Source organism: Scomber scombrus, chromosome 13, assembly GCF_963691925.1.
Source record: "Scomber scombrus chromosome 13, fScoSco1.1, whole genome shotgun sequence".
NCBI lineage: Eukaryota > Metazoa > Chordata > Actinopteri > Scombriformes > Scombridae > Scomber > Scomber scombrus.
In genome coordinates this window covers 11471999-11497936 of record NC_084982.1, presented here as the reverse complement: position 1 = coordinate 11497936, position 25938 = coordinate 11471999, and the positions used below count along the sequence as shown (strand labels likewise).

Sequence of the window (25938 nt, the reverse complement as noted above, 5' to 3'; positions counted from 1 at the left end):
ATGAAATACAGTATTTCTATGAGAGGATGGTTGAAAAATGTTATTTGTCAGTGCTCTCTCTGCAGCAAATTAAACACTCTGCTGTTAAATTGAAAAGAAAGAAAGTACTAAGTGGACACATTCAACACAAACACACATACACCACTGCTGGTGTTGTTAGTACACTGTGTTCCTTCCAGTTTGTTCTCTGTCTTGTGTGCAGTTTAAGACTGTAGATCAAGGGAATCTCACTGTGCACAGCAAATTCAATTTAAAAAACTGTATCAGAAGCTGAATCATCTCAGTCATGCAGCTCTTCAGGAAGCCGGAACATATTTTCTGGATTTATTGTACTGGCACATCAGAGTCACTGGCATCTGAGGACGAGAAACAAACAATATGCACCGCACTTAATGTGTGGTGTGTGTGTATTTGCATATTCTTCTGCTGTGACTGCATAAGTGCTTTTGTGTAAAGATTAGCAAGGAGCTAACGTTGCATGGGGTCCATGATGATGAATAATACTATATAATATTATATCCTATTGTGTTGAGCTCATTTATTCAAGACCATCAAATTGTAAGTGAAAGTTTAAATATTTGATATCTGCAATACAATCTAAAGACAAATAAGTTTGTCATTTAATTGCGTCCACCTTATCTCCATGACTACTATGAGACTGAGCAGACACTTTTACTTTAAACCTGTAAGCTATTAATAGGACTAGAAGTGATGTTAGAAGAACTTGCACTTTGAAGACCAGACCACATTGCAACTCATCCTACAAATCATAAGAACTGACCTCTTGATCCCCGCTCTTGCTTTCCTTTTTTAGCCTTGGTGTAGTAGACCCCCCCCCCCAACACACACACATTCTCCTCCCTTCACCCACTCCTGCTCCTCCTCACATGGCTGGAGCAGAACACACAGATGTCCTGAATGTCGTTTCTGCCTCACAGACACCCTCCTTCACCCAGCTTAGATCTCTTAATCCACGCTTAGCTGTTCTTTTCTCTGACAGACTTCTCTCAAACTCTCCACTTGCAAATCAAAAACACATTACGTTTCACTCAATCTGTTGCCAATCTGGTGACAGCTGCACAGGGAGAGGGCAGAGGTCAGGTGAAAGAAATTAAGCAAAGAAAATGTGGAAATGAGTAAATTGAGTTAAGACGCAACAAGTTTGGGGTAAACAAAGGAAAGATAAGTCAGTCAGTACTGGGTGGTTGAACCACTAAGTTTGCCCTAAAGTCCTCTATACATATGAGTTATATACTTTATATGCTCTCTCTACACTTCCTTCTTTTTTCTCCTCTGGTGAGTTAAGGACTGTTATCCGGCTTTAGGGGGCCAGCTGAGAGACCATATGGACATTGAGCAGCAGGATCAGGAGCACAAGATGCAACAACACCTGGAGGGATACTACTTGCAACTTTCTTTCCATCTAATCTGAACACTTGCAATGTCACTTTCAGATCACTCATGTTATTCATCTCCTCAGAAAATAAAGCTATAGCATGTGGTATTTTTTATTTCTTTTTTGCATAGATGCAGGTGTTTTCTATCCTTTCGTTCACAGTTTCATCCCCCTTCTACATATAATGCAAGCTGGTGGAGTTTTGATGGGTTTATTTGTTTTTAACATGATTTTAATCAAGTCTGGCCTTTCCACAGATGTTCCACTGTCCTATATATCAAAACCATGTCATCATGAGCAGCTCAATTCTACAAATCCCCTGTTAGTTCAGATTGTGTGTTTGCGTCTGTGTGTGTGACACACTTACACACAGACACACACACAGTCACAGTCACACACACACACACACACACACACACACACACACACACACACACACACACACACACACACACATGTCAGCAGGGATGTAGTGTAGGGTGAAAACACAGTTTTTGAAAAAACATTTACTTTTCACCTGTTAAAATTGGCTGCTCACAGTTCCTTCTGCACATTTTAGAATTGTTGTCTGCTGTGACATTATATCTTCATATCAGCACCACTGTATCCTGTTCACACAGAGCACAAACTGGGACAAACTATCAGCAAACACACCCATTCATGCAAGGACGGCGTAAAGTCAAACAAACCCTTCTACTTTGGCAGAGCAGAATTAAGAGGCGGACTTGTGACATTAGACCATTTTGTAGACAAGCTAGCTAGCTATAACTACTTAAAGGGAACATATTACACACCTTTTCAGGTCCAGTATATTTATTTTCTGGGGCTCTACTGAAATATCTTTTCATGATTTACAGTTAAAAAAACTCCTTATTTATCTTGTACTCACCCTTATGCAGCCCCTCAGTTCAGCCTCCATATGAAACAGGCCGTTTTCGCTCCTGTCTCTTTAAGGCCCCTCTCCAGATGAGCCCACTCTGTTCTGATTGGCCAGCTCTCAGAAGCTTCCCTTCTGCAGACTTCCACTGGCTATGGGGGCTACGTCAGCAAACTTTACGAGAAGAATTTCACTTCTTTTTCTTACTTTTTACTCAAAATGTGATCTCCTCAAATATATCCTAACATATTCGAGCCGACATTCATCCCAAAATAGCAACAACCATAGCAACAAATGCCATGAAACGGATGGCTGTGGATGGGCATGCGCGACAAGCCAATGTCAGCTAATCGACAAGATAGAAAAACAAATGTTGCAAATGAAGCATTCAGGGCAAATTGACGCCCTGGCTTTTGACTTGCAGGGGGCATTTCTCCATATGTTAACTTGGACCATGTTTAGTGTACATATATCCGACATCGTAACAGTATATAAATAACAGAAAATCACAAAAAGCAAAGCATGTTACGTCACCTTTAAGTGAAGCTCAAGATTCATCCAAGTCAATTTGAATGTAAACTCTGTAGTTTATAAACTACATAAAGTTTTAATAATTTAAGTTATATGGAAATACTGCTTCATACATCATTAGATTTCAGAAGGGACAATTTACATTTGCATAAAGAAAGAGGGCATAAGGAGATGTGACTTAAGACAAAATTTGGAACTTGGAGATACAGGGGAAAACATTTTACCACAAAAAATATTGTGATAAGGAATGTTTGCAATTAAAATGGCCAGATACTTTGTTTTATGATCAGTGGAGAAATACCATTTTTCATCTGTCGCTCAAGCTGTCCACTTTATAACAATACATTTTTTTATTGAGTTACAACAAACAATGATTTACTATGAAGATCATGGACATTATATTTGATTAGAGATTGTTTTTTTAAGATACAGACTAATAGGTATCTGTTTCAATCCAATACAGCCCTAACAGCTCATAACAGAGTGACCGAGGCAAGGTAATGTTTACCCACCTTTTAGTTATTTATTTATTTACTATCATAATACAGCTCAGCACCTCACTGCCTGCACTGCATTTAAAAGCTCCTCAGGACACCAGAACACATTTTCTGTATTCATTGTACTGGAACATCAGAAGCACTGGCATATGAGGGAGGAGAAACAAACAATATGTACTGCATTTAGAGTGTGTGTGTGTGGATAAATAAAAGTGACCCAGACTTTAACATTCATTCACTCTCCCTGTTTTTGGAGCGGTCGAATAAGAGCATCACATCACTAAATCACTACGAGAGGTGCATCATCCTGCTCCACTCTGGTGCTGGCCTCTTTCTAATCTTCCTCCTCGCTGCTCTCTCTGTGTGTTTGTGCCCTCTCTTCTCCATGCCACAATCACTTCACTATCTATTGCTCTCTTTTGCTGCCTGTCTGTATTCTTTTGAATTGTATCCACTCATTTACTTCTACTTATAATTGTGCTCGATCTACTTTTCATTTCATTTCCCTCCTCAAGCTTACAATCACCTTTTTTGGGTACCCCACATCCCCTTCCCCTGCCACCCTCAGCCCTGGATAATAGGCTGATCCGTGGTATGACGCACATGGCTCTGTCTCCAGAGGGGCTTTTGCACACACAAGCATTCATAAAGACTCTGTGTAGCCTGGTGTGCAGATACAGGCGGTGGCCAGGTATTTACATCTTGAGATAACTGACACCACAGGATTACTGTATCGCCAGCTCTGCTGATTGTACAATGCAGCACATTCTTTCGCAGAAAAGGCTTTTGTTACTATATGAATAGTGTTCATAAAAATAAATACTGTATTCCCTTCAGGTATCAGGGGTACTGGATGGTGTTGCATATCAAGATCATTTTACTTTTCCCCTGGTCTTGAATTCACAGGTATGTTTACTTTTGAGCATATGAGCCAAAACAATCCACACATTTTTAAATTAGCTATAATCAATATTTTTTATTATAACAATGTAGAATGTCAATATGTAAAGTGAGAGGTGTGACCTATAGAGAATTGTCACCCAACTCTGCAGCTCCTCTCTGCTTTAAGGAGCTAAATAGTGAGTTTCAGCTCACTGTTAAGCTGCAACTTTACTGTTTTTGTTCACTCTCACAGCTCTCGTTGTGCTGTTTTTGGCCGCAGCAGGCAGCTGTTTTTATAGAAAAAGCCTTAAAAGCCTACTGTGCAATACCTGCTCAGCACAAAACGGCAAGCAGAAACAATTAACAACTAGCTGGTGAACACAGTAGAGCATTGAGCAGCTAAAGGGCGCAATATTTCCTTCAGGAGTTGATACAGGCCAAAACAGAGATAAAAGAGAGTGAACATTGGACTTACATTTACGCAACTCCAAATGAATGATAATGTTGCTCAATAACTGCTGGATGTGTAAATAAGCAATGGTATGCTAACAAGCTAGCTAAATCAACTTAAAAGATGAGGATATGTTACAGTTTTGTTAACAAGTTGTTTCCACTGTCCCAAATTGGCAAAAATATCAGTTAATACATGCAGGTTGAAGCTTTATGTCACTTTTATATTAAATTGTTAGGAATGTAATTACAAGTAGTCGAGTGACCATCATGTCCTAGCTGTAATCAGAGATATTGAGATCTTCCACTTGGTGAAAAGGACAGACATTTCAACATCTGGTTGGCAATATGACTGCCACAATGTTACACAATGTTAAAAAAAATAATAAATAAAATAGCGAAACACCGAAACAGAACAAAATAGAAATGAAAGCAAACCATAGTTTAACAAAAGAAAAAACATTCAATGTTCAAAAAGGGTGTAGGATGAGGTAGGATGAAGTAAGGATATTTCCTAGTACTACCCCTGCAAATGTTGTTAATTTACCATTTACCATCTGTATCTGGTTTCACTCGCTGATATAGAGACTGTCCTCCCAAGAAAAACAACAGCATCAATTTTCGCCTAAAATGTGTTCATGTTCAAGTGACCTTGAGTTTAAAGCCCTCTAGCGGCAGTAGGAATTGTAACTCTTGTCTGTTCAGAGCAAATAAATAAGTTGTGTGACATTATGATAGAGCCACAATGTCCACAGAGGAAGGAGTTCGGGGTGGATGGATGGGTCAACACTGGAGATCATTGTTTGTTTTCTGTTTCCTTCCAGTCAGTGTTGGTGACCTCAACCGTCTCCTAACTCTTACAGTAATCATCTCTTATCCATTGCAACCATCTCTTATTATAACCTTAACAAAGTTGTACGTTTAACCACAACCACAAGGTTTTGTTAAACTTAAACAAGTCATTTTTGTGCCTAAACCAAATCTTAACCGTGGCATTGTCACATCATCAGAGTCAGACATTTGCAACAGTTTTGGAAGGCACAGACAAATTATGTTTAATTTAGAGGACTTGTTTCTGATTTAAACCATTAATATTGTATGTCTACAAAGTTAGCAGTGGAGGTAACCATGTGGGAATAATGTGTGAACTTCAAAGTGTGCATAACAGGAGGTTTTTCTGTTCTTCCCACTCTGCCAGTATTGTGTGAAGGCAGCATAAACCTTAAATTCATGTGACCTGAGTGTCATCACTAAGCATAGTAACAAAAATGTTCTTCTAAGTGACCTGGCAGCCAGCAGATGTTGGCTTTCATCACAAATTGATTCCTGTCCATCTCATAGTGATGGAAACTGGGACACTAGACAGCTAAATGAATGCTACAGCAGCCGCAGCACGACTGTGCACTTTAGTGACTCTGGGTTTCAATACAGTATGATTGAATGAAGGGGACGATTTGTGTTTACTGCTAGCTTCTTTTATGCAATGTTATTAAAAATGCAGACTCAAACGTGAAAATTCAATTCCGCAACACCTTTAGGCGTACGGTGGACCACACAGAATTTGCATCCACTTTGGGAATGACAAGGCTTAAAGACCTGTCTCAACCTGCTGTTCATTGAGAAGTGTTTCTGGAACGTAATGACTGCACACAGCCAGCACTGTAAGAATATATCATGCTTTGTTAACAACTGTAGCCAGTTAGCAGATCATTTTGATTTATTTGTTTTTTTGAGTGCATCTTAAAGACAATCACTAAAATATTCCTTTAAGTGCTATCCATTTGCAGGTTGAGCTCCCTATAAGTGGAAAATCTGTGAGAATCATTCATATCAATCATACATTTTCCACTAAACTGCTGCTGTGGAAAAGCATTCAGATGATGAGTTGGTTACCATAATCCATTTTCCTCGTTATAAATCACTGTTTTACGTATTTCCAGTCAAAAATGTCTAATTTTCCACCTTAGGCTAAATGATATTGATACAGAATCATCTTAAATGTATGACTTATTGTCTGAAAAACACAATTTATATGGTGGAATTCAAACCAAAAACTCTTTTGGCCTTTAAACGTGTGTGCATGTGTGAGTGAGCAATCTGTAAGGCTCTCATCACTGAAACTGTTTGTTTGAAGAGGGTTGGAGCTGGACGTCCTGGATGATATCTTGACGCACAAGCTCACGAGGACAGACGCTGCCTGCCAAAGTCAACAAGCGTACACAGACCCACGTTAATTACCACAGAAGAATGGTACCCCTGTCCTCCCCAAGACACAATGACACCAAATGATCAGACAAAGGAGCTTTTCATAGACTGTTGCAAAAACAAGGAGCAAAATAAATGGATAAATGGACTGAGGTCAATGAGCATTAACCCCAGGTAGTCTGTCAATGGTGTGTGAGTTTGTATACTAAGAAATATGTCTTAAATATGAGTCTTTAAAGATAAAGCTACCTTCTTGTTTCCATAAAGAGTCTAATTCACACATGTAAACACACATATCCTTTCAAAACAAGAAGTAGGACATCTTTGCCTCACAGCAGACCCGAACTAAACTGCTTTTCTTCCTCAACTGTGGGCGTCTGTGTTTATGTTGTGTTTACCTACTTTTATATGTAGAATATATGCTCAGAAGTGTCTCTGCTGGCATTTTGAAAGCCAGTTGCAGAACAAGCTGTATAAGATTTGATATGAATGCAGGAGGCAGTTATTGAGATCCAGTGGAAGGAGCAGAGGGCTGCTGACTACTGACTACTGTATCTTATGATGTATGTATTGTTTATGTGTGTTGGTGTATACATTTAAATGGGATGTATATACTTTTTGTGATTTTCTGTCATTTATAGCATTATAATATTGGATGTCTTTGTGAAAATTGGTTAAAGTTCCAAAACTTGAGGAGAACGTATGTAAAAATGCTTGCTGATAGACAAAAGTCCAGGTTTCAGTCTGCTCTGAACACTCCGTCTGTAAAGGTACCTGTACTTCCTCCTTGTGATGACATCAGATCGTTCATGCATGACCATCCGTTGCTAAGGTTATTCTGTGGGTTTGTTCTCATTGTCCACTTGTATATTTTGGTTTGAACATGTGCAGACCTATAATGATAAGTTTCTGTTATGAGTAAATAAAGAAAAAATGAAGCAAAGTCCTAATACTAGTTTGTTACGTAGCCTCTGGAGCCGCCAGAAGTATACTTAGGGGCAGCTTCTGGGGGCTAACCAATCAGAATAGAGTTGGCTCCTCAGGAGGGCACCTTTTGGAGACAGCAGCTAATGAGTGTGAATTGATGCATTCTTGTCATTTTACCTAAATCAATCAATCAATCAAATTGATTTGTCACATGTAATCATGTGAGGCACAATCACAGTGAAATGGCATCCTTGTGACATGAGGGTAGAATCTCATCTGTAGTCATGAAACAGTGACCTCAAATAGCTCCCTTTCTTGTCCAGCTGAGATAGGATCGTGTGAAGGATGTGTTCTATGTTGTATGGTTTGGAGGGTACGCAAACTATAGTGGGTCTGGGCAGTAGTCATTCAGGCAGGCTGGTTTTGTTTTCTTGAGCACAGGACTGATGGTGGACTTTCTGAAGCACGTAGGTACTGTATGAGAGACTGGACTATGGACAGGTTAAATATCATTGTGAACACCGGCACTAATTGGTCAGCACATAGTTTGAGGACCCGTCCACATACCATCTGGTCCTGCTGCTTTTTTTGGTGTTCACGTACTTGAAAGCCCTCTTGACGTCATGCTCAAAAAGGGTGACAGGTGTGAAAAGGGGCACCCACCCATCCTTTAACCTCTGCTTCAGCTGTTTTTGCTTGCTGGCTGCCAATGGCCTTCCTGTCTCCTTCACTTTTTCTCTTCTTTTTTTCCTTTCTCTTCTTACTTTATCTTATGTTCTTTTTTGTCGCCCTCTCTTTATTGTTATTTTTCATTATTTTGTTAAAACAAAAACAAATGATGTAATAACCTGAACTAATAAAATTATTTTTGTTAAAACATAACTAACTTTATATGTGGAATATTATGCATGTATAATGGCTGAAGCTCATGAAAAAGCCTAGGACATCATCCCTCACCAGCTTCCCACCGACCAGCAGTGCCAGTGTTGATATTTTATGATGATGTTTATGGGTGTGTTTGTCCTTGCTGCAGCACACACAGTTGTTTTTCAGTTCAAGGAAATTCCACAAAGTTACAATGTAACAACACAAAGGATATCAGTTTAGTAATTACATTATCCACAGTTATATAATGTAACTGTGTTATGCAGTTATTAAATCAGTTCCAGGTCAGTCAGACAAAGTCAGGTCCAACAGATGTTTTAGAGAACATCCAGTTCAGTATCACACTTGGATTTCCGATATGTAAAAGAGGTCAATGCAATCAGTAGTGAGAGGTTTTTGAGAGGACGGCTAACATGGAAAGTTTGTATGAAATGTAGGTCATATATAAATGACCGTAAGATAAATGAAATAAGTAAAAGGTAATATGTACAATCATGGCTGGGTGTATGGATTGTCTGTGCTTCTAACAATGTGGGATTTGTTTTTTCCCACAGTGTCAGGTTTAAATTTGTTTTGCAGATTCACATTTCATCATCAAATGATCTTGTGATCCAGACCTTGATGTCCAGATGGATCTTGATATGTATTGTTTGAAAAGAGCAGCCAAAGGACATTTGAAATTGATTAGACCTGATAGGTAGACATAATTGCATGACACCAGATTAACAATAGTGAATGTTTAAACTCTACTTGGAATGAATCACTTCTTTTGGTCTCTCTGAAGCTTGCATTCTCGCCATTATTGACAATTTCAACAATGTCGACAGCAATTAGTGTCAGTACTAATGAATAGATGAACCTAAATGCCTCGGCTTGTTTACTAGCACAAACCACAACTCCATGGGTGAAAACGATGACTCATTACGCCCTGTCATACACCCCCTTTTTACTGTCAGTCCACAGAGCAAAGTCTTATTCCTCAAAATTTAAATAAGTGCTAAGGTAGTCTGAAATACCCCTTGAGTTGACCTTTGTACACCCACATTTGATAAAAGGGTACCCGGAAGCAGACCAAAAACACTCCTGGCTCACTCATCTATGGTAGTACAGTGCATGTGCAGTGCAATGTGCTTGATAAGTGACCTGTTTTTTTTTTTTTTTAAACTTAAATTTTTATTGAAATTTTTCATTTCCACATGTAAACAACAAGGTATACATATACAGTAGATCCATGAATTACATTCTGCGTGTGGAGCAGTTGGAAAAATCAGATACAACTGAGAAAAAAGAACACAAAAAGGAAAGAAAAAAAAAAAAAAAAGGAATAAGAGAAAAAGAAGTACAGCAGTCGTGGCTACATGTGTCCAATGTTAAATTACACTGTATACAGATCCAAGAGAAAAAATATGAATAAGACAGATTTCAGGTATTCCCAACTGTGTCCCATCGGGTCCACTTCTCCCATTTAGTCACAAAAACATTTTCCTTCATTCTAAGTCTATATGTCATTCTCTCCATGTTATGGACTTCTCTAATGATTTCTAGCCATTCATTCACAGCTGGTGGCTCGGTCTTATACCATCTTCTTGTTATTGTTTTTTTACATGTGACCAGTACTATTTTTATTAAATATCTGTCTTTGACCAGGACATATTGATTCAAGTTCCCAAGGTACATAACACCACATTCTTTAGGTATTTCATAACCCAGGATGTTCTTAATTATATCGTGTAAGTTTTCCCAAAATGGGTTAAGTTTCTGACATCCCCAGAAAATGTGTGTATGATTTGCTTCCCTTTCTCCACATAAACGCCAACATGAGTGTTGGGAGCCTGTTTGTTTACTTTTTAATTTGGGAGTGATGAAAAAACGGGTCAGGTTTTTCCACCCGAATTCCCGCCATATTCTCGAATTTGTGGTTGAAGTGACCTGTTTTTAGTAAACACTGATAACTCCTGCAGACAACACAATCACAGTTCAGCCATTAATATTTGCATTTCTCTGCAGATAGCACATGACTGATACTAGGAATTACAATTTTTTTCCCTGCACAAGCTCCTTTTCAGCATTAAGTCTGAATGTTGTCAGCAGTTCATTTTGATGAACACAACACATATAGAAAATTGCACACGCCTCAACAGATAAAATAATTATTTGTTCACGGTGAGTCAGTCCGACAAACAATATGTATTATGAGAAGACAGGCGGCTCATGACATTTCCAGGAATGAAAAGTTGTGCAGGTGAGAGTGACTCGTGTTGAATTTGGTTTGGCACACATTCAACCGATTCAGCTCTCCTGAACACAAGATAGCTTTGGGAAAATATGTTGTGGTTTAGAATCACAAACTAATATGACTACTTGACCCCACACCTGGGTCTGTATTACCAAACTTGTAAGGATTACATTTGCGGTAAAGTGAGCAGCATTTAACAGCTAAGTGATCACATGATTAATCAAATTTACTCTTCAAACTTTTTAAGTAAATCTCCGGTAGCAATTAACATGTGACACTTAACAATTCAACAGCAACTGTTTAATATTTTCTTTGAACACAAATACATGAATAGAGAGGACATTATAGGAAATTGGAAATGATGAGAAAAAGAGAACCAGACTGAAGTAGGAAGGAGTTAATTATAAACAAACAATAAGGGGAATTTAGTACCACAATGGCATGTGCAGACAATGGCAATATGCTGCATATCTGCAAAGAAAATCAATGCTGCAAAGAAAATCAATGCCTAATTGCACTCTTTGTTGTTGAAACCCTTGAGGAATGCGATAAGATTACGTGGCTAAACATCCTATCGAATGGGCATTTTGAGTAAAACTGCCGGTCTCTAAATTATACATACAGTATCACTTCAGATAACATATTATTCATCATGACCAATGATTATTTGCACAGTCATTTCAAATAATGTCTCAGAGGGTGTGTACTCACCTCTGTAACTGTACTGCAGTCATCTAAGATCTGATCAAGACGTGTGTTAAATTTAAGAGCATTTTTTGGATCATATGATATTGGAATTTAGATAGCTTTTACTCTTAAGTTTGCAAGTTGGGGTTTCTTCCACTTAAGTTAAAAAAATGTACTTCATGGTTTGACAAATATGGGTCCAGGACACTATTAGTAAGGCTGTGCTCTCTTATCACACTCAGACAATCTGACTCAGGTAAATACAGTTTATATAACTAGATCTGCTTTGCCCACTCAGGAAATGAAACAACCGTATCATGCGAGTGAGGCACATATTCAAATGAAACCAGGTAGATACATTTGGTTAAGAAAACATTCAGATGAGAAGCAGAGTGGGCTGTGTGGTTTTATTGTAAGTGCGCTTCAAAATATAGCGTGACCTTTCGGTTGAGGCTTTTTGCATGCAGTTTGCATTCCTTTAACATTTCAGACTGTGCAAAGGAAGAATCTGTATCAGTACTGAGGTTGATGTTTGGTATTTACACTTAGCCACACTCACTTTTATTCTGGGTACACTATGAGACATTTTGTCCATCATTCTCAGCATGTTATAGATGTCTTTATGGTCTCTTCCACTCTGTTTTATTCAGCTGCTCCTTGCAGGCCAGACATCTTTGTGTAACTCTGCCACTGCGGTCTATGTTCTTAGCTTGACTGCTTGATAATTAGTAGCAGTTTACTTTGCCACCGATGCAATTAAATTAATCTTGTTTTTTAGCTGGATTACCACCAAACCCACAGCAGACTCACACACAAACATAAACCCCTCCTACCTCCACTCCAACACCAGTGAATATCACCTGTGTTCTCTGATATTGTACTAATAACCTGGACTGTGTTTTCCCCCTCATCTTGATTGGCAGAATGGCACCATCACAGGAAAATCTCCAATAAGCTTTAAGCTGCTACTCAGACTGGGAGAAGGAGAGGCACAGGAAGTCACACACAACACCTCCACCATTACTGAAACCCAGTAGACTATATAAGAGAACCATGTTCCCATAATAATCACAAGTTTTAATGCAAAAGACCGAGTGTGACGGGTTTTCAGATGTCAACATAGCTTTGCTTTTCACTCAAATAATCAGTAGGAATACTTTATGAAAATAGCCTCTGTAATGTGAGGATTAATGTGTGTGCGTGCACATGTGCATGTTATCCCCTTGTCTCTAGTTCTCCTTCAACTGTTTACCTTGTTCTTTGGAAACACTCATCCCTCCCATCTTTCTCGTCTTTTCTTTTCTGCCTCAAACTGCTGTGCTCCATCTGTGCTGAGTTGCTGCCAGCCTCTTTCTTTTCTCTCCCACCTGCAGAGAGGGGAGAGATTATTTTGGTCTTCTGTGCTTTACTTGCTATATGAAATGGGCCAGATAATTGCAACGAATGAACTTTACACTTATACTAGATAGATAGATAGATAGATAGATAGATAGATAGATACATAGATAGATATCTAATTATAAGATTATCTATCTATCTATCTATCTATCTATCTATCTATCTATCTATCTATCTATCTATCTATCTATCTATCTATCTATCTATCTAGATTTTGCTAAGTTACTGATGAACTAGTCATACCAGATAAGGCTGTAGTGGCAAAAATCTTGAGCGTAATGAAATAAACCAGTGTGTATTTTATTGCTTCTGAATTTAACTTTGCAAGAGGAATAATGTGTTATTTTGTCTTTAAAACAAAGGTCACATAATAAAACATTAGGCCTATAATATGCTATAAAGTTTTTAAAGGAAACAGTGTAGGCTATAAGGTAGAAACCTAGTAGAATAATACAATAACAGAACCAATTAAGCCAGAATACAATAAAACAGAATCTACAACAAAACAGAAGTAGTGCCTAACCTGTATTAATACAAACATACACACAAGAATAGAACAGAATAGAATAGAATAGAATAGAATAGAATAGAATATTTACTTTAATAAGTGAACAACAGAAACTAACTGACTGATCACTAGTTGCTTTCTGTTTCTGCTTTGCGCGCGCAGCCGGGCTATGGAGTGAGCGAGGCAGCCCGCGAGCAACAGCCCGGCAAAAGGGAAACATCACGTGGTGACACATCTCTATGACTGACGTCACCGTCTCCATCTCTAAGCAACCCCTCCATCAGCACTCACGTCACCGGGCGCCCGAGCCGCGCTGTTGCCCGGCAACCCGTGCCTTGCGCTCGGGTCCGGCCTTGCCTTGCACCCAGCTCGGAGCTCTGACGCGGGTGTGACGTTAGTAAGGTGGGTATCAATTTGTTATGGTGGCGGAGGGAGGAGGAGGGGGAATGGGTGGTGGAGGAGGAGGAGTTCCCCCTGTGAGCACCGAAACCCTCTGCTCTGCATTCCGGCGGAGCGCACAGGCACACACCGGCCGCAATTCAGTCCCGGGCCGTGAAATACTTGTTGTTGAAAAAGTCAAAGTAAAGACTGGATAAAAAAAAGTTGCTCCGTGCTCGTTTCCTACAATTTTTCCCTTTCTTGTTGTGTTATCGATACGTCGCTCCGGTTGTGGAATGGTTCATGTTTCCTCTAAGAGCTGTCTGAACTGTGAGAGAAGGAGGTTTATGTCCGCTTTTTAAGGTAAGATCGGACTCTTCTCTCTGCTTTGGACTCACTTTTAAACATTTCTCTTAAAATGTGTGATTTTTCTTAAACAAACCAAACCTACCTGACGACGTATTGTTTAGTTACCTTTATGCTTCACCGTTTTCAAAAAGTGGGCTACATTTTTGTAATTGAATAAGGACTTTTGTAATTGAATTGTGGCTTATTAAGAAAGTGTGAATGATCCGGTTAAAGCCTTATTAACAACTGGAAGGTCCATATGAGTTTTAATTATTTTCTTTCTGACAATATTACAGTGGATACAATTGTGATCGCACTCTACTCACAGCTTTATTCACTTATACTAATTTTATGTAATACAATTTACGCATGTATGGTATATCACATATCTGTAAAATAAAAAACAACAAGATATACAGCTTTGTCTTTGCCTTTGCAGGTGCCAGCCTTAGACTATCACCGCTCTGAAACCCCAGACATGGTGATCATGTCAGAGAACAGTCGGGTGGCTCAGACCAGCCCTGCCCAGGGGAGGCCACTGCAGGTCGGCTTCTACGAGATCATCCGCACCCTGGGGAAAGGAAACTTCGCAGTGGTGAAACTGGCCAAACATAAAGTCACTAAAACACAGGTCAGCAGCTCTTCTCTTGTGTATTAATTGAGTGTCTTAGTCTCTGTTTACAGGTTTTAGGGTATGCAAAAAAAATATCTTTGATCTGATTTTTTTTTTGTATGTGTGTGTGGTTTTGCAGGTGGCCATAAAGATTATTGACAAGACTAGACTGAACCCCTCCAATCTGGAGAAAATCTACAGAGAGGTGCAGATTATGAAGCTGCTAAATCACCCCCATATCATCAAACTCTACCAGGTGTGTATTATCGTTAATCTCTCTGCAGCTGTTTCTGTTTGCCATGCATGTGTTTATATGTGTGCAGGATGCTGTGTGTAATTTAACCTGCACCAAATGCTCACTGAACACTGTGCAGTTTGGTCTGTGAGGGCTCCATGTGCAGGGAGCTAGCTGCAGTACATGCATGAATCTGGGACTAAAAATGCTATGTTGTGGAAAGAAGGGGATGCATTTTGTGGTGCAGATCATTCATTGTCATTATTGTGGGTACGTGGATGTAGCGGCTCCAATATGTTTTGCACAAATAAGGGGCATTTGTTATCTAAGTGGTTTGTTCCATATGCGGGTGAGCTGCTGACTCTAAGAGCATATTGAATCATAAGTACAGCACAACAGCATTAGTGGAATCCCTTCAGACCTCCCTCTCTGTGTGTGTGTGTGTGTGTGTGTGTGTTGGGGAGAGAGGGAAACAGAGTTAGACAGTGAGAATAATCATGGGTACCAGTCAGTGCTGGGAACAATGGATTTCTAAGATGTTTTAGTTATATAATGGCAGAGCTGATTGTAGAGACACAGGAAGCAGAAAGTGCTGCTTTGCAATCTAACCTCTGCAACCTTTTTATGCCTCGATTTTGTCTTTTGCTTTATATATTTTGTATTATATGTTAAATGCATTTTTACATTTATTTATTTACTGTTTTTTCTGTAATGGAGCCTCCCAGTCAGAGTATTTGTGTAAACAGAGTGGGAATAAACATTGTGAGTCTTGAAAAAGCGTGCACAGGTCTTAAGCCTAATTAGCAAAGCCAAGTGCAATGTGTCTGCGTGTCACGTGAAGGCCTCCCCACAAAGGACTGCTTTACTGCTAATCAAATTGAAGACTTAGTCGAAAGAATCCGCTTTTTTCCTCTCAGCTGGCCTTGCGAGTGCCATGGCACACGTTTGGCAGCAAACACACACCCACGCAAACAAATGCACAATGCCCTTCTCTTTTTTTGCTCTGGACTTTTTTGCCCTTTGTCGGCCCTGCGCTGTTTTGCTGCATTTGAGGATTACCTCAGGTCCGGTTTTAAGCAGCTGAGCTGCACTTGCTATGAAATCATGGTTCAACTGCGTTGATGTGTTTCTCATCATCAGTATCAACATCCCATGGGGGATACTGACAGAATACAATGTCAGGATCATGTAGAGTTTTAAATGAGTAAATTAAACAGTTACTTGATTGACAGAATATTAATTAGCTATTAGCTAAAACTATTTTAGTAATTGATTAATAATTTATATAATTTTTAAGACAAAATCTAAAATATCTCAAAGATCCAGCTTCTCAGTTGTGAATAATTGCTGCTTTTCTTTGACTCATATGAAAAAAATGTAAACTAAATATATTTATATTTTGGATTATCGGTGAGACAAAACAAGCATTTTAAATTGTGATGGATATTCTTCACTATTTTCTGAGATGCTAACATAATAAAGTTATATTATTACAATGTTATGATTACCAAACATAAGTACAGTGCAGCTCTAGTACACACAGACAATTTCACATCATACATTCTTCAATAATCAGCATTTCCAATCAGGACCAACAGCCTTATAAGAAGTAACAGCTGCATAATTTAGTTATAGTGCAGCAAATGATATGCTTAGGGGTGAGTGACATGGACAAAATTAATGAAATTAAATAAATGTAAAAGTGGAATAAACATGTTTTGCCTTTAAGTAGCCCTGGGATTTACTGATGTGACGCTAGTCAGATGGTTGGTGCTTGTTGATGCAATCCTCTCTATCATTGCCTTCCTCTCCTTGTAAAAAGAAGGGTAGTGGCATTAGACCACTGTGATCCGAGGGCTGCGTCCTCTCAGTGTCATTGTGGTTTTTTGGGGAGTGCTTTGAGACCCCTGGCCTGATTATCAGCTGATGCTTCTATTCTCTCACCGTTCTCATGAGAGTAACATTTTCCTCTCTTGTCAGAGGTCATTAAAGTCACTGTTTTGTTTCACCCTCCCTTTCTCTTTGTCTCAGCCTGTCTTTGACCTTGTATCAATCACACGTTTCCCACTTCTTCTTCCTTCTGGGGGGTGGGGATTGGTTTGAGGGCCCTTGACGTGCCAGTACTTCAGTGCCATGACGTCAGCTGCACCTCAAGGTGATAGAGCCCCAGAGAGCTGCCCTATCTCACAGATAAAGACTGCTCCCACTTGCAGGCATCTGTGTATTGAATCATTGTGTGCGTGGTTTTCTGAAGCGACCAGTGGCTGAAAAGAATTAAGCAGCATCCACAATTTAGTGACATTTAACTTAAAGTTGGCCAACATCACAGCTCTGACGGGGCATTGTCATCTGATGAAAATTGCTTTGTTGTGCAACCTTTTAGCTGAACTGCTCTGTCCCCGAGGGCTCTCTTGAGACATGGAAGCTTTCTATGAGCAACAGGAAAGGATTGGGAATTGCGTCTTTCCGGCCTGTAGCGTCTGCTGGGGCGTTGAGTGATTGGACGTATGGTGTTTTTGATACACTAGAAGGGGCACATGTAAACAGCCTGTGTGAACCTGTCCATCTGTTTCCTAGAAATAAATAGATAGGGTTAACATGAAATTCAACACTAGTATCCATTGCCAGCTAGTGTGAGCTTCAGGAAAAACATTTCTGAGTATAAATGACATGCATTCATGCATTTTCCTTTTTATGTATAAAAGGATTTTAAACTCTATAAATTCATGGAAGTTGCTGCAATAGGTCATATCAGGCTGTTGGTATATGCAAGTGTGTGTATGTGGAACAAGCATATGGAGAAGTATTAGAGGGGGATTTTTGTGGTTAGAAAATGTCCCATGCCTAGAAATGCCTGGAACATGCTGCATTGAAGCTTGGAATAAGTTTTACTTTAAAAATGTATGTTTTGTAAATCACTAGCTGCCTCTGAGCCAGTTGGTTTAATTTTTTGTTGTTGTTGCTTTTTCTTTCTTGTAGGTCATGGAGACCAAAGACATGCTGTACATCGTGACGGAGTATGCAAAGAACGGAGAGATGTTTGGTGAGTTCAGCTTTTAAATGTAGTTTATTGTACAACAAATATGAATCTGAACCTACATACTCTGACAGAGTATCACAACATTTCTCTCTAATCTAAACAAAAAAAAAATCCTTTCTCCCTATAGACCACCTGACCACAAATGGCCGTATGAGTGAAGATGAAGCACGAAAAAAGTTTTGGCAGATTCTTACAGCAGTGGACTACTGCCATCGACACCACATCGTACATCGTGACCTAAAAACAGAGAACCTTTTGCTGGATGCCAACATGAACATAAAACTAGCTGGTAAGTCTACCGTTTACCGTTACCATGTTTACCAGTTTGCTAGCGGGGCGCTGTTGAGTGATGTGAAACAGGATGTTAATTAATTTATATTACAGGTCGGTGCAGTTTATTATTCAGCTCAGTTTCACCTGAAGAAAATGTTTGAGGCTTTGGGACTCTCAAACTCTTCTAATGAACTAACTGTAATACTGTCTCTGTGCTAATTAAGCATGAATAATTCACCCATTTTATCAAGACTAATAAGCACACAAACAGACACTCAAGCATAAAAAAATATAATTTCCTAAGAGCAGAGCAGAGAGACATGATCTGGTCTATGAATATCTCTAAACATCATGATGTCAAATTACATAACGCCTTGCAGTTAAAGACACAGAAAGGCAACACATCTGTGTCCTAGTGCCCTGAGCTACTTTTGCTGGAATGCAGAGAAAACAAACGCGTTTTATAACAAAGTATCTCTGTCTGTGTCTTGTAGACTTTGGATTTGGAAATTTCTACAATGCAGGAGAGCCTCTTTCAACATGGTGTGGCAGCCCGCCTTATGCAGCCCCTGAAGTATTTGAAGGGAAAGAGTATGAGGGGCCTCAGCTAGACATTTGGGTAAGCTCATACATGGAGAATATACTGTTGACAGTCTTTATTCACAAAGTAAGCATTAACATTGTAAAAATATGGCTCATATTCATGTAAAGCTCTTTTCTTTGCAGAGCCTTGGTGTGGTGCTTTATGTTCTTGTCTGTGGCTCCCTTCCATTCGATGGGCCCAGCCTTCCTGCTCTGAGACAAAGAGTCACAGAGGGACGCTTCAGAATCCCCTTTTTCATGTCCCAAGGTATCTATTATCCTGACAAACACAGTTACTGCTAACTACCATTGCTGTTTAAATCCCAAATCGCTCGCAAACCAACATAAGAGACTAACTCCTTGTCTCCTTTGTCCAGACTGTGAAAACCTGATCCGCAAGATGCTGGTGGTGGATCCGGCCAAGAGGATCAGCGTGGCCCAGATCAAGCAGCACCGCTGGATGCTGGCAGACCCAACAGCTGCCCACCAGACCCTCAGCCATTCCCTGACAGAGTACAACTCCAACCTGGGGGACTACAGTGAGCCTGTGCTGGGCATCATGAACACTCTGGGCATTGACCGCCAGAGGACCATCGAGGTGAGTGACCCAGAAAAAAAAGGCGTCAGCTGTTAGGAGTGGAGGGTAATCATGGTTAAAACACAGCTACAGTTACAGGAGACTTGTGTCTTGAAATGGAGCAGTGAGTAGGTGGAGTTATAAGACCGTTAGTCATGTCTGGCAGTAATTAAGAGGTTTGCTATCTGCCCTGCCTCCAGTCAAACCCACCATGGATCACATGCCTCAATGTCTACTGCTCACTTTGTAGGCAGAATTTGCCTTCTGCTTTTAAAAGAAAAAAAAATCGTCTCCAAAGAGATTATACTTCACAGGGGCGGCTAGACAGAATGTGTAGTTAAACGTGGCTTTCATTCAAAGAAATACAGATGAAGACATAGAGAATGCAGTAAATAAAGGAAGTGATGGATGCAAGCTGGCTTTAGGAGCCCCAGAAATTCAACACACAACTAATCTACTGGCTTTCTATCACATTTCAACAGTCTCTGCAGAGCAGCAGCTACAATCACTTTTCTGCTATCTACTATCTACTGCTGGAAAGAGTGAAAGAGCATCGTGCCCAGCAGCTGAACCGCCAGTGTGGAACCTGGAGCCAGAGACCCAGGAGCACCTCCGACTCCAGCGGCCCAGAGGTGATTGCTCATGTACATGTGCATGTACCTCATCCTGATCTGATCTGCATTCCCCACTTGAAGACTAAACATGTGGTGTGTGTTCTGCTTCCTTATAGGTGATCATGGAGTCCACTGACAGCTTCAGAACTGCAGCTTATTCAATTCCAGCTAAAAACCCTCCTCCAGTGTACCCAGAGATGGAGTGTGATCAAGGTGGATTGTTCCAGGTAAACACATTTTTATAAAATCTGACAATATTCAGCAGCGTAGGGGTTATGGGATTTCACCCTCCACCCTGATGCTTGTCTAATAATAGAACAGAAGTAAACACTGCATGTGTCTTCTGTCAATCAGTGGCTAATGACCTAACTCCTCTGTCCAGAGGGTGGTGTTTCCAGTGGAGGCGAGTTTGAACAGACTGCTCTGGAACCGCTCGATTTCACCCAACAGCCTGCTGGAGACAAGCATCAGCGAGGAGGTTCGACCCAGGGACCTGGAGGAGGAGGAAGCAACACAAACTCTCAGCCCCCTGCTCTCTTCCACCACCACCTCCCGCAGACACACTCTGGCAGAGGTGTCTGCCCGTTTCCACCAGTGCAACCCTCCATGTGAGTATGCCACGCGAATGTCAAGGGTCACATACTAATCCACAGGTTGTCACCTATACAGAGTCTAATATCGTCTGTATTCTGTTTCGCAGGTATTGTGGTCAGTCCCTCAGATGGTGCCTCCTCTGACAGCTGTCTGAAGTCCTCATCCAGTCCAGCCCCCACTCTACAGGCTGCTATGGGTGACATGTCAACACTTGTGGCCTCTGGGGCAGATGGTGGAGCCCTATTGCCTGCTGGAGCACCTCTTGCCCTCTCCTCCCACATCCTGCCCCAAGCACAGGGCAGCCTTCCTGCTGCTAGCTTCCAGGAGGGTCGCAGAGCATCTGACACTTCCCTTACACAAGGTAATAGAGCAGGGACCTGAGATCAAGTTTCATTTATCCACCCTAACATTACATTTTCTCATGTCTACTGTGTCACATTATGAGATCAAAGGAGTATTGTGTAACACATTCCAACGTATTTCCACAGGCCTCAAAGCTTTCCGCCAGCAGCTGAGGAAAAACACACGCACTAAAGGGCTTCTGGGATTAAACAAGATCAAGGGTCTGGCGAGGCAGGTTGTCCCTCCAACCTCTTGTAACCGTGGCAGCCGTGGGTCACTGGGTCCAGCCCTCTCTGAGCACCGCAGCATGCTGGAAGAGGTGTTACACCAACAGCGGTGAGACAGACTTTTAGATGAAAGCACTTTGTCACTAAATCCCATAAACGATGTCACATAGATGCAGAGTCTGATTTTGTGACTTTGTTTTCCAGGATGCTACAAATCCAGCACCAGCCCCAGCCTCAGGTCCAAGCTGCTCAGACAGGACCTCCCCAGAATCCCTTGCTCTTTCTGTCCCAGCAGCAGTCACCTTCTCCTCCACCTGCTTCAGTATTTGCTCCCTCCTCCTTGTTTGACACACCCACCCCCTCCGTCCTAAAGAGCAAGTCTCAGCACCCTATTCCTCCTCAACAAGCTTCAGTGGGTCTACAGCACGGCCCCTGGCAACAACCCCTCAAGACTTCTTCATCCTGTTACTCCTCTTCTCTGTCCCCCGTGGCCTCCGCTGCTTACCTTCTTGAGGCTCGTCTGCACATCAGCCAGCAACCTCACCCTCATCTCCACACCAGCCTCCAACAGCAGCCACAGACAGCAACACAAGGCGCCTTCCCCATCATGTCCAAACCAGTGATGTGGACCATGGGCTCAGTCTCCAACACGGATCCTGGCATGCTGGAGTTGGGTCTGGCTGGACAACAGCAGCTGAGCAGTTGTGTGATGGTGAAATAAAACATTAACCATCAAGACCAATGATTGTTCTCGCTCTGGGAGAAGCAAAATGACTTGATTTTTAGCTGAGAAGACTAGAGAGCAGAAGTGTTGAGAACGAACAAAAAGCAGATGCAAGTGACAAATAACTTAACGACATGGGGTACACATATGCTTTTGATATCATATAAGCTAAAGACTAAGCAATAACCAAACTCTGCACAAGGCGTTTAACTCGTATCAAACAGCCAGAGAAGCAATAATAGACTGAAAAACTCTCATCTAGCTCCCTGATGGCATGTGTTCCTATGGGAAGATGTGGACTCACTTGAATGAAATGAGAGCTGACGTTAGCCGATACAATTATGTCTCACGTGTTTTGATGCTGACTAAGTTATCATTTAGATTTTTTTTCCGATTGTTTGAGAACAGGAAAGACACCATCTTCCTCATTCTTTTTTTAGTCACTTTTTGATTTCCTGTTCTTGATGTTACTCACTTGACTGGAGAGAAGACCAAAATCCTTCTTTTTTTCTTCATTTTTCCCACTTTGTTCGCCTTTCTCAAGAGACATTACTCTGTAGCAGTGCAATGAACATGCGATTTAGTGCCCTAAGCTTAGAAACGTTCACTGAAGCTGTTGTTATTGATTTGTTTTCAAACTGTGATTTTTTTTTTGCTGTGCAAGATTATAGATATACGCAAATGCTGCTTTCAATCTTTACAAAAGATGCGACGTCCTCATCAGCCAAAATTGAAGGAATACAGTGTCTAGCTGATTGAGTAAAGCACAACAGGTACATCAGTCAGCTTGGTAGCACCTTATGTATGTGGATACATCAATCCGCATTCCCTACGTTTGATAAGTACCTTCTTTTTAGATGCTTAAACTACCTCCTCAGGCAACATTTCAAGAATTTGGAAATTTCAGCAAAACCTGTAAAAGAAATACCACAAAAAAACACATGTTCAGTCCCAGAATGTTAGAGGAACGTTTTCGTATGGACAGTGCAAAGACTGTGAGGACAGTGCAATATTTGTCAAGGAAATACAGAGGAAAGATGAGGCTAAGAATCAACATAGGAATGTCAAGATGTACATTCATAATTTTCCTGAGGCTTTTTTGTCATCACCTTTGATTTGTCTGTTTGACCTTGCTGTGCTAGCTAGCTGACTAGAAAAGGTACTAGTTATGTAACATAATAACATGGTACTGTAGAAATTAAGAAGAAAGACTGAAGGCATTTCAATAGGCTGTTACTTCACACAGCAAGCTTGTAGTCCTCTAACTGAAAGAATATGAGTTTTACCAAAGAGTGAACCGCACAAGAGAAGGGTGATCTATCACAGATACACTACTGAACTTTCATTTAAATGCAGCCTCAAAATGTAGCATGGTGGTTAGCTTAAATTTTCACATGATCTCCTTAGCTTTCGCTGTGAAAAAACTCCCGCTGCCACCAAATCCTAATGCTACACGTGTTGTAATATCTCTAGCTGTTACTGTCAGGACCATGGTGGTATTCATTTTTGTACTTTTCTAGAAAATAAGAAAAATGAAAAAAAAAAAAAAAAAAATTAAGAACATAGCAATACCATGTTGTGCTGGAAGTTGAACTTTCTTCAGTTGTCCATAAGTGAGTAGAAATAGGTAGAAATTACCTGCAACAAGCTGATTCATTTATGCAGTCACTTCAGGCAATGAGTTAGAAATCTGCGAGAAAATGTGTAATATTGTAAGCGTTATTAGTTGTGTCATATCTGTGAAACATCCAGTGGTTATGAAAGTGTTTTTCCAAACCCAGTTCTATGTTGGAAACATGCAGTGTTGATATTTCTGGTTGATTGCACTCACTACCAACACTTGTGCCTTTATTTGAACAAACCTGCGATCAGAGGTCTGCACCTCCGAGCTCTACACTGAAGAAAGAAAGATGAATGGCCATTCACTCAGAAGCCCCTTTTGATATCTTCTTTGACCTTCGAACTTGCTGTGTAAACAAAAGCAAACATTGCACTTTATTCAAATTTCTTATTACTGAAATTGTTTTGTTTCTCATGTTCAAAATAATTTCACAGAACTATTGAAACACTAAGGCTCTTGATGCAATCTGTTATACCCTTTTTGATAAACTTTGGACAATAAGAAGTATTTCATGTTTTTCTGATTTGTTACTTGACTGTGTGAGCATGTGCATGTTTTTGTGTGTGTGTCTTTGTGTCTGTTTGTCTGTGTGGGTGCATGTGTGAGCGTGTGTGGATGGGAACAGAAAAAGGTTAAGAGCAGGAATGTTAGTTTGAGAAAGGTTGTTTATTTATGTGACTATTTATTTGAATAAAGTTCACTTCCTAAACCGTCTGTGGTCTGGATTCAACTGAAATCTCATCTGTAGATAATTTTTTACTTGACTTCAAGAACTCTTTTACAACATTTTACATGCATTCACATTCATATTTACAGTTGATAATAATAAAAAAGGATGATGACGGATCCTCATCATCACCATAGCAACTGACACCTGTGCAAACACCTTTGTAGCCACGAGTCACAGACTCAAGTAAATATCAAGATAGTTAACTCTGTCCTTTGAACTCTGTATAACCCCCATATTTTATTAATACTTTATATACATTTGCTTCACCACTGTGGAGGACAGTGGCATATATAGTATATTTTATGTACTGTTTATTCCACAGGGCCAATAAACACTTACTTACTTACCTATATACTTATAATGATGTTTATATTCGAATATTTATCTTTTACATATTTTTTTCTAATTCTTTTTCTCCCTATTCTTATTTTCACTATTATCCTTCATTGCACACTAGTGCAGCCTTAAGAGAACGTAAACCTGCATTTTACTGCACATGTCGAATGAGCATGTGACGAATAAAACCTTTGAAACTTTCAATCTAATGAATTCAGCCAACAGTGATATTATCGCTTAAATGGGCATTAATATTTGTCAGAACAACAGACAAGAGTTACATTAGACTAGTTATTTTATTATGTGATGACCTCAGGTCAGATTTATTTGACGGAAATAAAAACAGGAAAGTCTTAATATAGATTATCACAGCACTGGCACTAATAGACAGCCAAATAAAGAGCCAGACCATCAAAGATCCAAGTGAACTCTGCTGTACTCCTGTCCTCTCCTCTCCTCTCACTGCTTGCTCAAAGGCATGAGAGTAAAGAAAGTGGTCCGACTGCAATTTAAATTCCTGCAGGATGAACTGAGCACTGCCTGTTCCAGACTTGATTTGTTGCCGCTACACGTGCAGATTTACACTTTGAGGGGCAGCTTCAGTGCCTCACACACACATTGTAAGGATTTACACGTGTAGCATATGTCTTGACATTTGCCATATGACCCTCAGGGAGTTGCTATTGAGCCCCTCAGTGTGAAAGGAACACTGTGCATTTGAGGTCTAGCCACCACAAACAAATCAGTCATTGGCTGCGGCCTGTTGCGGACTTGACCTTATATTAAGTAACAAGTATTGTGTAACCTGCTCTCAACAACGCAGTATAGTCATTTGATTTATAACTATGCTTATATGTAGTGCAACAACAAATACAGTAAAATATTCTCAAGGTATCAAGCATTTAGTCATAAATGTGTACACAAAAAATTAAGCCAACGGGTCCAGCGATATTATACATTACAATATTGAGTAGTGTATAACAAATATTTTATAAAAAATACTTTATCCTAAACATGTAGTATGACTTCTGTCCTTTTCTAAATTTAAAACTCCAGCAGCAGCTTTATGAACAGGATTTTGCAGTTTCAATTACTTTTTGGGAAAGCAGTGATCAAGCCAAGTTGTTTGTTGTATAATTGTTTCTGTATACAAAAGAGAAGAAATAAAAAACAATTTCTTACAAAGCTGGAAAATTCTTTGCTCCCTTGGAACAATGATCACCTG

The 25938-nt window shown here is 40.1% G+C and overlaps 1 protein-coding gene across 1 annotated transcript; it reads left to right on the top strand.

Moving 5' to 3' along the window:
- Positions 1-13993: 13993 nt before the first annotated feature.
- sik1 (salt-inducible kinase 1) lies at positions 13994-24351 on the top strand. Its single transcript, XM_062431799.1, has 14 exons — positions 13994-14220; positions 14645-14836; positions 14958-15074; positions 18033-18096; positions 18221-18382; positions 18861-18985; positions 19093-19216; positions 19326-19546; positions 20008-20157; positions 20256-20366; positions 20522-20747; positions 20840-21094; positions 21222-21411; positions 21507-24351. The coding sequence occupies exons 2-14, from the start codon at positions 14684-14686 to the stop codon at positions 22021-22023; spliced, it is 2415 nt and encodes an 804-aa protein (XP_062287783.1). The 5' UTR covers positions 13994-14220; positions 14645-14683; the 3' UTR covers positions 22024-24351.
- Positions 24352-25938: the final 1587 nt, after the last annotated feature.